The sequence below is a fragment of the Colletes latitarsis genome, chromosome 7 (genome assembly GCF_051014445.1).
Source record: "Colletes latitarsis isolate SP2378_abdomen chromosome 7, iyColLati1, whole genome shotgun sequence".
Classification (NCBI taxonomy): Eukaryota; Metazoa; Arthropoda; class Insecta; order Hymenoptera; family Colletidae; genus Colletes; species Colletes latitarsis.
In genome coordinates this window covers 12,531,459-12,546,925 of record NC_135140.1, presented here as the reverse complement: position 1 = coordinate 12,546,925, position 15,467 = coordinate 12,531,459, and the positions used below count along the sequence as shown (strand labels likewise).

The window sequence follows — 15,467 nt, the reverse complement described above, 5'->3', positions numbered from 1 at the left end:
TATTTGACGTATTATATGCAAATTATATTCTACAATAAATTCTACTTGATATATAAAAGCATATTTTTTATTCGTCTTGAAAATGTCGATTATCATTTTTATTATTTGGAAATCCTCCACGAGTGGAGAACGATACGTACTGTGTTTGTTAAAATCATTTTTTTAAGCAAATTAATTTTGCATTGATCCATTTTTTAATTTGGTCCTTTCTAAATTATTATTATTAAAATTGTTACCATTACGTTAAGCATTCAGTGCGACACATTTCGGATCTAAGACTTTAGGTCTTTCATCGGGATCTTCTTCGTCTTTGATATCCAAGTCCTTGACAAAAGCACACCAATTTATACCGGTACCGCAATCTGGTTCCTCCTCGGACGCCCACCACAGCGCTGTCTGTGAATCATGTGACAATACATATAATCCTTGTATAATATCTGGGACAGATAATTCGAAATTAATATGAACGCTCGCTATTAAAACTTTGAGTAATAAAATTATCTATGGTAGATTTAAATTCTGAAAGCAATTATTAGAAGATACAAGTATCGAGATCGTATACACAAAATTTAAAACGGATCCGATAACGTTATAATAAAATGTAAATAAAAGTACCTTGATATTTATAGGCGATACAGGAGGAACAGGATCGAGCTTCACGTTCATGAACCGCAGCAAATCATTGTAATCTAATTTTCCCTCCTCATTGCTGTGAATGCTAAATTTAAAATTGTTTACTCAGAATCGGTCGAAATTGGTCAGTAGATAATTTCATAATAACTATGCGCAATTGACCGAATAAAAGGATATCCGAAAACATCTGACTGTTACTATATGTACATACTGATCGAGCGTAGAATGGATTAGTTCCACGTCGGCTGGTATTCGGGATCCACAAAGTACAGTATATATTGTGTCGCGTGGTAAGAATCCTGTTCTACCCCTGTCCCAATGACGAAGATCTTCTTCCAATCGATCGAGGTCGTTCCACAAAGATCGCAATAGTTCAGTGTGCATTAGTCTTCTGTAAAAAGTGTTAACTTACAACGTAATTAGACGGCAATATCTGGTGATTCGCCATTTATATAAAGCTTGATTACCTTACGTATTCCCGAGCATAAAATTCTTTTTTCTCGTGCGAGGAATAGTGTCGAGCTATCGTAATTGTCTCGTGTTCCGTTATTTTACCTTCTGAATACTTGCATATCATTTCTCTGAATTGGGTTTAAAGCAATAAATTAAGATATTATTAATAAATAGAAACACAGTGTTAAATAACCCAAAGAGATACCTGAGTTTCTCGTACGGCAATATTTTTAAATCCTCGTCGACCAATGTCATGGATGTATAGTACTGTATAAATTCCTTATAAACTGGTTTCAAAATTTCACGTAATTTTCCCATTATTAATTTGATGTTAGCTTGCGGGAACTAAATAATACTGCGTTTTAATATTTCTGAGATTTAGCGACGGACATAAATCGCATATTTTAGAGTATAGACCTTGTCGCAATGTAGCTCCATGTGACGAAGAGCGTAAACATCGGCCGAGATGAGTTGAAAAATGAAATGGTTCAAGTTAACACGAGCTCCAATATAGAAATCATTCGGTTTGTAATAATTCGGTTTCTTGTTTGTAAATATCTCTTGATAAGGTAACATCACTGGCATTCTTTTCTGGAATAGACATCGCCTGAAACCTACAAATACGCGATAATGTACGATCGTTACAAGAAATATTAAACTATAATGATTCGTAATTGGAATTAGAAGGAATTAATTAAATAATCAATTAAAAATGTAATTTTGCCTGAGTTTCTTCTTCCCAATTCGAAAATGGATATCGTATCGTCCATGAGAAAAACTCTTATAATAAACAATCTGTCTCTATTTTCCGGGATGTTCGATATCATCGTGGCTCTGAATCTCAAAACATAACTGTCGAAACCTTGCCTAAAATTGTACGGAAAGAATTGATCAAAAAACTCCGTTAAAAGGTCGCCGTGGATTTATTTCGTTACGCGCGTACTTATCGTAATTAAAAAATTTAATAATGTCCATTTTGGGTGGCTTTGGCATCACGGTGAAACAATTTCCAAGAGAATCATCGTAGGAACCAAATCCGTTGTATGGTGGAATATATTTCTCCACTTTCGTACAATTTTCGTCGCTTTTCTTTGGTTTCTCCAGAGCCGTGAAATCGTCCATGCCATACTTCACCCTTCGTTACGATCAAACAAAAATAATATATTCATTGTTCCCTGAACAAATACAGGACATACTCTATACTGTGTTTCACCTATAATATTCCTTCGTGAAAGCATCCATATCCGTTATAACAATCTTCCTTCCAAAAATATTTATTTGAGCACCGATACTAAGCTCGTTGTCTTTATAAATGTCCCTACGAACTTTTCCAGTGTTCAAAGGATCTACCAAGTAGTAACCATGGGCTGTGTCGTCATCCATGGTATTTAAAATGGTAGAAAAATCCTGGGCGCCAATCGGTTCCAACTCGGAGAAGAACTGTATCGAAAAATCAAAGATTTACCCATTAATTCCCAACATTTTTACAATGAAAATAATATGTATTCTGATTCTATAGGAAAAGTGGGGATAAATTGGAGAAACTCAATCATACGCTACCGAATACATGATTTCAAGTGCCTGCATATACAGGGTGTTCGGCCACCCCTGGGAAAAATTTTAATGTGGGATTCTAGAAGCTAAAATAAGACGAAAATCAAGAATACCAAATTGTTAATGGAGGCTTTGTTAAAACGTTATTAACGTTTAAAGTTCAGCCCGTACTGAATTTTTTTCTCGAAAATGCGCAAGATTTCGGGGATATGTCTATTCACCAAAAATGATTGCAATTGACCCCCGCAATCGAAAATAATTTTTCCAAAACGATTTGAAATTTTTTTTTCCCGTCGAAAAATTTTACACCATCTCGAATTTTTTTCTAGAAAGTGGGTAGGATTTCGGGGGTATGTCTATTCACCAAAAATGATTGTAATTGACCCCCGTAATCGAAAATAATTTTTCCAGAACGATTCGGAATTTTTGAATTTAATTGTTAATAACTTTTTAACTAAGCCTCCATCAACAAATTGGTATTCTTGATTTTCGTCTTATTTTGGCCTCTAGAATCCCCCATTAAAATTTTTCCCAGAAGTGGCCGAACACTCTGTATCTAGCATAAAACAGAAATTTTGTTATAGACAAGAAAAAACCTTACTTTTGGAACCTTCATTCGTTGTAAAAACATAAAACCAGAATCTCGTCCGGAATTCGGGGGTACATTCTCTTTTATCTCCATCGTGTTATCCGCAAGATAGTAATGAATTTCCAAATCGTGAACGACGCCATAAAGATTATCAGTATCGTCCCAATAGCCGTAGAACCGTAATACTTGTTTATCATACTTAATAAAATCGCCTCGAGTATCGACCCTCCGATTGGGTTTTTTCGGAAACGTTTCCTGTTTTCCGATTGAATGATTAAATAGTAAATGTATCAGGGAAACGAACCAAATATGAGAAATAAAAGATGTCATTCAAATAGACGATTCTCTAATTGTTTGTGCGATGCACAATATTTGTTTAGCTTACAAATCTTCGTAATTCCGTGTAAGGATCTTTTGGTATTTCGATCGGATCCGGAACTAAAATTCCCATGCGATTTAGAAATCGTCTGGTAAATTTATCGCAATCGACGATTTTGTACACCCTCCCAAATATTTCCGGTTCTTTGCCGATATTTAAATCAATTATATCGTAATATCTGTATCTGACTGGATCCGGCATTGATATTCTCTGTCGCCTGAGTAAAACACCTGTGCAAATGTAGTTTTATAACAATAAAATTACGTTTCTTTAACAGGAAGAGAAGCAATAAGAGAAATCAATGATACGTGTTCAACTATCGGGGGTTTTCTTAAAAAATTACGACGTAACGTAGCAAAAGACATACATTTTCTGTGAATATGATAAAGAATAATAGTTGAAAAGCAATAATAAGTAATAATAACAAATAATCGAGATAACAATGCACCGTTGAACCTTGTTCAAGACCACTATTTTCCGTGGAAGGTTCAGATATTTTCATTGTGCCATCCTCCAAGAAGAAACTAATATTTACTACACGAATTTGATAAGCTGTTTTCCATCTCTCTTGAACGGTTTCTTGAAAAAAGGCCTTGAACATCAATCTCTAAAAAAAAACATAAGAAATACAAAAAATAGAATAATTTAAGTATTTTCGTTAGAAGTTATATCTATCAAGTTAACATTCAAATTTATGAAAGTGGAGTTAATTATTTTAGCTCGTGAGCGGCTGAATTAATTTCTTTTACATCCAAAATACTCGGGAATATAATACGTTTAATATATTTCAAAGCCATTAAAATCGGCCAAGTAGTCCGTAAAGTAAATCGATTTAATTCTGTTAATTTGATAATTATCGTACTTGGCCATTGTAAGCAATCCACGGCGGTAATTCTTGTGCTTCTCCGCGAGGATAAATGGACGGATAGCTAACATAATCGCCTTTATCCGCCTTGTCCAATAAATAATAAACTCCATCGTGTATCTTACCGAAATATTGATCCCTATGAAATCTTGTTCGACCAAGCTAAATAAGTAAAATACACCATATAATTTAAATATTTTTTTTTTTTGTACATGAATATCTTAATACACAATTTGAGGATTGTCCTCTACTTGTGGGTTGTCGTTTCCATCGGTCAATCGTACGTAAATGTTATACGATTCAAAAAACTCTTACGTTTTTATCGAAATTGTACCCTGGTAGACAGGGTAGCTCACGATCACGTGGCATCTTGTAACAAAAAAGCAGAAAGGTTGTACAATTAATCCATCAAATATAATTTTAAGTAAATAATTAATAACACTTTATGCAACCTGACATCGTTACAACAGAATGGCGCCACTCTTATTTACTACTGCTGTGTTTCCTTGGCGATGGCTCCATGGAACTGATCTGATTGTAGAAAAAAACTCTAAAAAATTTCAATTTAAAATGCTTTCATTTATTCTTTATTATCATTGATAACTTGTAACATTGTAATTGGTATCTATCAATATACACGGAAAGATATATATATATAGCAAAAACTCTGGTATAAATATAACATACATATTATATTAATCTGACGTAATAGTATATATATTAACAGCACACATTTAAATGATGCTGTTGTATTGTTTTTTTTTTCGTAATTAATGCTATAACGTATACGTTATAAATCAACGAGTTATCATTTAAGATTTATAAATTTTGTCATGTATACGATTAGTAATAAAGCGTCAAGGTTAACGAGATAGTTAATCACAATAAAAGCAAAAATACAAATATCCAGTACTTGTAGTTGCAAATATAATTACAAATAAATTAATTCATTAATTTATTAATGAAAAAAAAAAATAACTAGTATATTCTTATGTAAAATGCTATATCACGCACTTTGTAAGTAGCAAATGTAATATTATGTGCATCGTAGAAAAATTCTGCATGTAAATAAATATTCCTGTGCACATCGTGTATATACTCTGGTAACAACAGATAATTTTTTATGGCACTTACTATTAGAGAAAGTACATAAAAAAAAAAAAAAAAAAAAACAGTAAGCAACATTCCTATAGAACTAAAAGCAGACAGTGGACGGCCCAAGTATAAATACATAATCGTAATCGTTATCACTTTCACAGAACTTTCACAATGTTCGTGATTATTATATCGGTGATATCTAAACATTTCTTTGTATGCATTACGCAAAATTTGTATAGTTCGATCACATTCCTTAAGCTATTAATATTCGAAGAGACCACACTATGCAGAGATTCAAAAACACACAAGCAACTGGGAAAACCTCCACTTGCTTTTCCTCATTTTCTAATCCTTAGTCTCTGGTTGCAAATCGTACCAGCTCGTGAACGGCTTTGTAAGATCGATTTCACTCAAATTTAAATGGACTTGGCCCATTACTTTGCTCCCGGTAGACAACCAGCTCTTTTGGGTGCACACCGACACTTCTAACGTGCGCGAATTTAAATCAGCTTGAGACACAACGTACTCAAACTGTTCGTCGAATACCGAGTTACAGTTATCCTTCATCACTGCCGTTTTACGTTTGGTCTCCTTGTAGCGGTCGGGAAGGAGGTAGAGCTTCACGTATGGGTCCGGTATATTATGTGGATCATTGGCTGGCAAAGGTAAATTACTGTAACATGAAAACAATTCAATTAACGACTCGTTGAATTAATTCTCTTTTCTCTAATTCTCTTTTTTAACAATTTACTTACGCTACTTTATGTATAACGATTATAAGTTTCTGCCTTTGTACACTGTAACGTAAAGATATCATTATTCGTCCTAATTTTGATTCGCCCGCGGATGACATTACGCTCGGATTTCTATGAATTAACTGAGCGCTCCCGGTCTGAGAAGATGGAGCAGTATTTGTGACGATTATTTCTTCGTTTATGGTAACCGGTTCTTCGGATATAATTGCTGCACCTGACTTGGTAGCCTGTGTTAAACTGTTGATTGATTCTTTCGAAGGTTGCCTTTTCAATGGACTAGGTGGAACTGAAAAATATACAGTAGATCATTAAATATACATTAAGAAAAGTAACATTTTGTACATTGTAAATACGATTAGGTAAGCGGTACACTTACGACTAGAAGATAACGTATTGCTGATATTTGATTCTTGACGTTCGATTCTTTTATTCAGTTGGTTAATATCATGATCGTCATCGTCCTCCTCCGAAACACACTCGGGTTCTTCGTATTTCAAAATCTGTGATCGAAAATGCGTACATAAATGCATCAGAAAGTTTTCATCTTACGTGAAAAACATGTACAGTCGAACCTCGATAAATCGAAATCAAAGGGAAATAAAAATATATCGAATCATAGAACTATTTAAAAAAAAAAAAGAAGGTTCAAGTCATCGAGATTCAACTGTATATACACGAATCGACGAAACCGTACATTCAACGACATAGACAATATTAATTTACTGTCAGCCTCAGCCTTCTGTAGATCGTAGGGCTGTTGCGCAACTTCAAGATTATTTTCTCCCAAAAGCGAAGAGATATTACAACTCAATTCTCCGACTATAAAAGTAGTTTTTTCATCCGTGATCTAAAATTCAATACACGTAGAAATATAATGTTTATGATAAAAAATAAAGGAATCCAATTCTTTGTAACATGTGTGTAACCTTTATATGTAAAACGCCGGTCTCTGGATTGCTGACTAAAAAGGTGAAACCTTGTTCCCATACTGGATCGCAGGAACGTAATATAGTACCTGTTCGTTTTGTGTTTCCACCCACGCTTGCTTCCAGAAAAACATCAGGTTGTTTATTCCCCCGTACGCACTAAAATTTGGTAACATAATGTTACATTCTTGAACTTTAATCTAATCTTTTTAGTTAAAATTAAAGGATCGCATGCTTACTGGTAAATTTTTAGCTGAATCGACGTAAAGTGTTAGAAGAGCCGTACTCATCGACGTTACACGAAGTTCTTGAGTTTCGATCAACGCCTGCATGTATTAAAAATTACGATATACAAATAGATTTCGAACGATCAAACTTATAACTTTGTAGAAATACGTACGGCTTTCAGGTCAGCGATATTTTTCGAAAGTTGCAACCATACTAGTCGTAGATGAACCATACCATGTTTTGCTTGCTCCAACGAAACCCACTAAATAAAATAGATCTTTATTATTGCCGCGATAATTATACTATACAGGGTGTTCGGTCGCCCGTGGGAAAAATTTTAATGGGGGATTCTAGAGGCCACAATAAGACGAAAATCAAGAATACCAATTTGTCGATGGAGGCTTCGTTAAAAAGTTATTAACAATTAAATTCAAAAATTTCAAATCGTTCTGGAAAAATTATTTCCGGTTGCGGGCATCAATTACAATCATTTTTGGTGAATACACACACCTCCGAAATCCTATCCATTTTCGAGAAAAAAAATCGAGTAGGTGCAGAAAGTTTTGGGTGAAAAAAAAGGCTTTCGAATCGTCTTGGAAAAATTATTTTTAGTTGCAGGGGTCCGTTGCAAGCATTTTTGGTCAACAGACATACCCCCGAAATCCTACTCAGTTTCGAGAAAAAAATTCAGGAAGGGGGACAAATTTTTTGACGAAATTAAAAAATTTCAAATCCTTTTAAAAAAATTATTTTCAGTTGCGGGGTTCAATTACAAGCATTTTTGGTCAATAGACATACCCCCGAAATCCTGCGCATTTTCGAGAAAAAAATTCAATACGTGTGAAACTTTAAACGTTAATAACTTTTTAACAAAGCCTCCATTAACAAATTGGTATTCTTGATTTTCGTCTTATTTTAGCTTCTAGAATCTCCCATTAAAATTTTTCCCACGGTTGACCGAACACCCTGTATTTTCCACTCACCGTATCGATATTTCCCTTTTTCTTCACCCGAATGACTTCGATGGTAGCCCTACATTTATACAACATAAGAAAACAATCTATGTAGGGCTTTATATATCTTATCAAATATATAATATTCTAATTATTATTTATAATCATGATAATTATACAAGCGTATCGAGATGATTAACGAGCTGAAGTTTATAACGCATGAAATTTTTCGTATACTTCGTGCATAGTATGAAGCACCCATGCCATAATAGCTAAATATTACTTATTGCTTTCATGCCATTCCTTTCACGATTAAACAATAAATTCTCTATTATGTACATTCATAGTCATATATAATCAGCACTATAGAATTTTATAGGCAAAGTGATCGTCTCGTCGAACGAATAATTTACTATCGACTAAAAGAGTAATGCGGTGACATGGATTTTTATTTCACTGGTATTTGTAAACGGAACGTAATATACATATTTCATACTATCTTCACAATAAAGAATAACTACGATTTTATAAGTTTCCAACATGCGCCATAATAACAATAGAATTTTTATTTAAAAAATACTACAAATTTACAAGCACGCTATCTACGGAAATCGTGTAAGAGCAAACGTTCCCCTATGCTAATTGCATACAATTTTCAATGCAATTTATTCTTTGGAAAAAATCTACTCGGTAGTCAAAAAAGTTTCTTTCGCGTTTTATGAATGTAGAACACATTCTTTTTGCAGGAAAGAGTTCACGAGTTCAAAATGCGGTTTTTCTATTAATTAGGATATACATAATGTCTCACGGAACTGAGAAAAGCTATTTCTCTAAAGATACAACGAAATGTCATTATTAGGTAAAATTAAACGACGTCGAACGATGCACAAATTAAATGTAAAAAATACAACTGCATTCTTCTTTTAAATGGAACTCTGTAATTTTTAAATATTACCTTTTTATACAAAAAAGTATTATATTTATGCTGTAGATCTAGTAGTTCAAAAGTTATACTATTTTAAAATTGACTAATCTATTCTGGTTAAAAAAAATTTTCGAAAAACAATTTAGTTGTATAGATGGTGTAAAAGTATGCTTGGAACAATATTCTGCTGGCAAGCCACGAAAGATTGGGGGGTTTCCGGGGAGACGGACGAAGGTAATCGAAAGTATAATTCGGTAATATAAAGTAGAACATAAAATATTATACAGAAAGAAACTTTTAGGGCAACCCACTAATACTTGCAACAAGTAGCAATACCTGCCAAGTGGATCGTCTTGACCAGCGTTGTCTTTATCAAAAAGATGGACAACCAGTGAGTTGTAACAGGCTCCCAAGCTCTTTTCCACTATAAACTGTCATCATACATTCTAGTTTAGTTTCTTATTTGTCAATTACAGTCACCTAATCACTCTCGCGAAACCATCACATAAAATTAAGAATAAACATTGAAAACTGTAAAATATTACGTTTTACACGATTCAGAATTCAATATAGCAGAACACCCTTATTCGCGAATTCTAGCTTTGTTTTATATTTATCAATTATGGTCACCTAATCACTCTCATGAAACCATCGCATAAAGTTAAGAACAAACATCGAGAACTACTAAGATATTATATTTACAATTGAATTAAATACAATTATAACATGTATCTAGAAGCATAAATATTAACAAATTACCAACCAATCTATGATAAAAAAAGAATTGGAGTGACTATGCTATACAAAACGTAGCATCTTCGGTTGACCTACGAGTTTTAAATGTTAAAAGGAAGCAGTAAAGTGTTTCGGTTAAACAAAACGATAAAATCTATTAATTCGATACAGATACAACAAAAATCACACGCTGAGGTTGTTAGAACGTATAATAAAAATGAATCTATTATTTGTGAGAAATTTAAAAAGGAAAAAATCGTGCTAATATAGCGTTCACACCTAAAACTGCAGAAGTTATATGTACAATGCGTGACAAACGTTTAATTAAAGTAGGTATTATTTTTATGCAAAGTAAATACAAAAACCACTTAGTTACCTTTCAAATAGCCTTAAAAAAGTTCAATATATAAAAGATAGACAAATCAGATACATTTCCACTTTGAAATTAAGAAAATTTTGTATTTAAAGTTTTTGTGAAAAATGTGTAGAAAATATAAAATATATGTGTGCCCCATAAAATGACTATGAATATAACTGAAGCAAACAAATCGTTCTAATAACAGGTATAAAACCAATACCAGCATTAAAATAATAACCAGGTTTTATTAGAATACACCCAAACTCTATTGTTAAGAGTTTTAACATAAAGTATTAAATAAATGTTAACTCTGTGTAAAGCGATACGTGTACAAGCAGTCCCAAACCACACCTTATTATAAATGATAGCATATAAAGCAATACAAGATTAGCGTGCTCGTATTTTACGAATAACAATGATCGTTTTAATATGTAAATATGGATTATAATCTACAATGGGTAAAAAAGCCTCCGAATGCGGCGATATAAATATATTTAACGTCACTGTGACGTAACACGCTTTTTACACTTTATGCAAATTGCACGCGGTCAATAAATAAATATATTTACAGCCATTTACAAGCCAAAGTGTTTAACTTCACTTTCTGAACTTTTTAAAATTATAATGCAAAGCACTCGATCCTTAATGATCATCGCTATAAATTGACAAAAAGAAATTTAAATTTTAAAGGTAATTTTAAGAAAGTATGTATATTACTTTGTAAATTTCTATATTTTTCTTCTGTGAAGTTAATCAATTTGGCGAATGGGTAGACCGTATGTTGCTATAACAATTATGTTATGTAGATGATAATCAAATGATAATTGAAAATAGATCACCTGTATCTATTTTCAAATATCTTAATAATATAATATCATACACCAAATGTAACAATTAGTACTAATTTTGTACCTTCTGTACAAAATGTCGAAACAATATTTGATTGAAACAATATGTTCCTACCTTCCAAGACTTTCATCGCCCTTGGTGTCGTCATAGTCCCATAGCAGCAGAGTAATTTGTTGAGCGATCGCAGATGTCACGGCACACTAATCCCACATAGCATATCACATACACACACACACATACCAAATTAAGAAACTAAATTAAATTGACACGAGTTAAGATGTTTCCGATCCGTGTATACGAATTATTAATTATATTGCACCCACTGTAAGTACGACGATAATTTATATAAACACAAGTAAAATTACAGTTTGCCAATTAGCTTAAAAAAAAAAGAAAAAAAACAGGTCATGGCGTTAGATCAGCAACATCTTATAACTAAAACAAGAACGTGGACATACATATTTGTGCGTAAGAAAAACAAATAGAAAACGATAACAAGGTAACAATTTATAATTCAAATATAAATATGACTGAATGAGAAAATAATGAACGAGCGAAATTTTCTTCTACTTTGTTCCATTCTCGTCGATAATAGATATTTATTGTATTGCATTCTTTCATTTATTTAAACGATATATCATGTCTTACCAGATAAAAGACATGTGCTTGAAATTTTAACGAACTTACGAGAAAAAAAATTATTGCAAAGCACATGCATTAAATACTATTGATGTATAGTTCGTCATATCGGAGAATATTGTACGTACCTCGCACCAGAAATCCCACTTTGGGTTTACAGTGTTATCTATTGTTTTTGTTCTAAATTCTTGTGCTCCAACGTTTACAACAGCATATGGATCAGACTTGCCTTTACCCAACAGTCCAATATCTTTTTTCATGAGATGTTTTGCTTCTACTACGTGAATTCTTAAAACTCCCTAAAAAAAATTCATTCAAATTAAAAAAATCGTTTGCTATTCAAATATATATATATATATATTTTCGTGTTTTTCTATAAATAAATATTATATCTATTAATGTAAAAAAATATGTTTCTTTATATTGATTCTAAAATGTCATTAGTAGTAATAAATAATTCAATTTAAATAATTTTCGGAATCTTATAAATATCGTAATGGAACGTCTTAAACTATAATAAACGAAGAACTACTCACTTCAGGTTCTGGCATTTTCAATGATTCAACTGGAACTGTTTCACTTAGAGGTATAACAATTTTATTTGGTAGTACGACAAACGCTGCTATTTGTTCCACTATTGTTTTTCTTAAAATTTCACTGTAGAAAAAGATATGTGATTATTTGAGTTTTATTTAAACGGCGATACACGAAGATTTTCTTACTTAAATCCGGGTAAGTCGAGCACATCCGCAACTCCTATTAAATTAAAGTTAACAGCCGGAGGATTTAAGAAAAACGCTTGCACGCCACCAACTAAAGGCATAATAGGTAATAATGGTTTCATGACGATCCTCATCATTCCGCGAATCTGAAAATTATTTTAAAAGTAAACTCATAGTTACTGAAACATGCATACTAAGCAGGTTTATTCGATGTTCTTTACCTGAAAATCCTTAATGCCTCCTTTTATATTGCCAACAGAAAAAGTAATGTCACAATCACCGGCATACCTATGGTATTAAACAAATAACAGTTAAAATATCAAGATCAAAAATATTGATACAAATACATAACATTATTATTAATGCATATACACACATAACATCAGCATCTACTATAGCTTCGTTTCTGGAAGTATTTTTATCGTATGCTTTGATTCCATAAATTTTTAAAGGCTTTAAATACAAAAGGAAAATTAGTCGTATAATATATTCACAGAAAATATAAAAACATTAATTGATATATTAAAGTCAACTTACGATGCGACCCAAGACTAATCTTTCGAACTGAAATCCTTTTATTTTATACTCTATTAATTTTTCAACGATAGCAGGTTCTATACTCTGTTTGCATAGTTCTCGAGCAAAATGATTTATGCTTGGCCAAACTTTATATAAAACCTTAAAATATAAAAAATATTAATTGAGATTAACCCTCTTGCTGCTCTATAAAATTTCGAAATTTGATGTTTGTAATTAACATTGTACTAGGTCACATTTATTATAAAAATAAGGAAGAAATATATTTTACATGTTTTTTTTATAGAATATTAATAATGCTTCGTATGAAAAATTTCATATAAATCAAAAGGGTCAATATAAATTATATAGGATCATAAAAAGAATATTTTTCATACTTTATTTAACCATTCGGCTCTATCAAAATCAGGAAAGTAAACCCAAGAAGGTAGTTCGTCTAATCTGCTTATAATTAACTCTTTTTCTTTAGCCATTACGGTAGCTTGAGCAGTAATTGCTTTTAATTCACTGTCTTTTCGACGTTCTGATTTCCATACTGCTAAAGCAACAGGTACAATTAACCATGCTATGCTTAAATGTAGATATCCACATCCCCAAATAACGCCGACAGTTGCCAATTTGGTAAAAAATGATACAGCTAATGAACCTATGTTCAGATATGGCCAAATATTTGGCTTGCAGACTTTGTTGTCTTTGCACGTATCTTCCATTATAGTAAATAATAAGCTTATCGATATCTTAATTACAATGACGTTTTATTTACATAACTTCTAGTTATGTACAAAAGATATTTCTTTGGTCTTCAACGAATGTACATCCTCTCTGTAAAAGACATATAATTCCATATTCACCTATAATTGTTAGTAATCTAAATCTATAATATAAATTTTAAACATTTACATTCTATAATTAAATTACAGTCCTTAAATATCATGCATTCCTAGAATATTTAAAAGAATTTTCACAATGAACAGTTTTGACAAAATACTGAGAAACTGTACTGTTGTACAAATTACAAAAATTACTGTACAATTATCTTGGTTATATGTTTTGATACTGTATACTTAATGCTTACAGAATGATAAAGAATTTCTAAGTAAACAGCAATAAAAGATTACATGGTTAAAATTCTAACGCTTGTACGAGAGTGATTTTATTTGAAATTCCGTTTTATTCGCTTAAACAGAATGTTGATATTTGCTGAACGTAGCATTTTGCAGAAAATAGTAATCATCGGCCATATTTTTCTACATATAAACTTTTGTCGATGTGTACGATTAGCAGTCGTAAAAATTCACGAACAACTACGCGTTAAAAGTTGGAAAATAAATAAAATTAAACGTTCAACGCGTGAACGAAACACTGCCCAATATTTGATTCCGTTCTCGAACAAATATCTACACCCTGAATAAGTATTGTTATCATTTGCAATTTAAAGTTACATACTATAAATGCATACGATTAAAGTGTTAATAGTTCCATTGCGTGTTAATGTATATTTATTTGTAGTTTTCTTATACTTATCACAGCGTTGTATGTGCGGTTTTTTTACAAGTCGTATAATTATCGGACACGCAAGACTGCACGACAAAACAGCGTGGTCAGATTTGGCATAATTAACTGCATTGACGGCGACACTAGTAATGACAAACTTCCTTAGCGTTTAACGGAGGGGTGGGGCAGTGTGGCCAGATTTGGTATATGTAATTGAGTGCATCGACGGCAACACCAGTAACGACGAATTTCCCTAGCATTTAACAGAGTGATGGGGGGAAAGTCGACATATATCTCACCGCACGAGCCACATGTTACGTGTTACGTGTGGTTAGCGTTTCATGCCACTTCGGAAAATCGATAAAGAACGTGAATGGGAAGCCTTTCCTTCTTAGTCTTGAACAGCTGAAGTACGTCCTTGCGTCGATGCATGCAATTTCGAATCTCGACAATCCAGGCATTTTTACGTTTCGAGCTATATGTATAGGCACGTGCATATAAGCAAAGTCCATAATGAAAAAAAAATTTACACGGAAATACACGTTTTAAGACCCCCTGATCATGTTTTTACTATTGAAAAAAAAGAAATTATTTTTATCATTCCTACGAATGAGCATACGTGTATATATGTATACATATGTATGTTATTAATACGATTGAGTATAAACAGCTGATTAAATTTATACTCGATGCGTGAAAAATAGATTTTGCTCATGTTCATGTTCAAAGGAACCATAATTGTTTGTTCTGATCGCTACTACAGGTTCGGTCACCG

At 32.5% G+C, this 15,467-nt stretch overlaps 2 protein-coding genes across 7 annotated transcripts; both read right to left on the bottom strand.

Annotated features, from left to right (window-relative positions):
- Window positions 1-218: 218 nt before the first annotated feature.
- Window positions 219-4,842, bottom strand: LOC143343400 (EF-hand domain-containing family member C2). Its single transcript, XM_076768276.1, has 14 exons — window positions 4,789-4,842; window positions 4,471-4,635; window positions 4,065-4,215; window positions 3,615-3,838; window positions 3,242-3,484; window positions 2,300-2,526; window positions 2,030-2,221; window positions 1,811-1,953; window positions 1,504-1,700; window positions 1,292-1,431; window positions 1,101-1,214; window positions 845-1,024; window positions 616-718; window positions 219-396 (listed from the first exon to the last, which is right to left on the bottom strand). Exons 1-14 carry the CDS (start codon window positions 4,840-4,842, stop codon window positions 244-246), a joined length of 2,286 nt encoding a protein of 761 aa, XP_076624391.1. The 3' UTR covers window positions 219-243.
- Window positions 4,843-5,073: 231 nt separating this feature from the next.
- Window positions 5,074-14,850, bottom strand: Esyt2 (extended synaptotagmin-like protein 2). 6 transcript variants are annotated; one of them, XM_076768556.1, is made up of 17 exons: window positions 14,645-14,850; window positions 13,576-14,020; window positions 13,199-13,339; window positions 13,038-13,114; window positions 12,883-12,949; window positions 12,662-12,807; window positions 12,476-12,596; window positions 12,068-12,238; window positions 9,695-9,789; window positions 8,464-8,512; window positions 7,653-7,742; window positions 7,492-7,578; window positions 7,253-7,411; window positions 7,021-7,173; window positions 6,703-6,826; window positions 6,327-6,612; window positions 5,074-6,244 (listed from the first exon to the last, which is right to left on the bottom strand). In XM_076768556.1, the coding sequence occupies exons 2-17, from the start codon at window positions 13,906-13,908 to the stop codon at window positions 5,917-5,919; spliced, it is 2,427 nt and encodes an 808-aa protein (XP_076624671.1). In that variant the 5' UTR covers window positions 13,909-14,020; window positions 14,645-14,850; the 3' UTR covers window positions 5,074-5,916. The 6 variants fall into 6 exon arrangements, with proteins under 6 accessions (XP_076624671.1, XP_076624672.1, XP_076624674.1 ...); XM_076768557.1 differs by having other exon boundaries at window positions 14,658-14,850; XM_076768559.1 differs by having other exon boundaries at window positions 14,719-14,844.
- Window positions 14,851-15,467: the final 617 nt, after the last annotated feature.

Coding starts and splice junctions, on each gene's coding strand:
- Esyt2 (XM_076768556.1), bottom strand. CDS start 13,908: ATGGAAGATACGTGCAAAGACAACAAAGTCTGCAAGCCAAATATTTGG. Junction 8,513..9,694: donor CAAGACGATCCACTTGGCAG/GTATTGCTACTT, acceptor GTATAAATGTAG/GGCTACCATCGAAGTCATTC. Junction 7,743..8,463: donor AAAAGGGAAATATCGATACG/GTGAGTGGAAAA, acceptor TATTTTATTTAG/TGGGTTTCGTTGGAGCAAGC.
- LOC143343400 (XM_076768276.1), bottom strand. CDS start 4,842: ATGCCACGTGATCGTGAGCTACCCTGTCTACCAGGGTACAATTTCGAT. Junction 1,954..2,029: donor AAATTTTTTAATTACGATAA/GTACGCGCGTAA, acceptor GTACAATTTTAG/GCAAGGTTTCGACAGTTATG. Junction 1,701..1,810: donor ATTGGGAAGAAGAAACTCAG/GCAAAATTACAT, acceptor GCGTATTTGTAG/GTTTCAGGCGATGTCTATTC.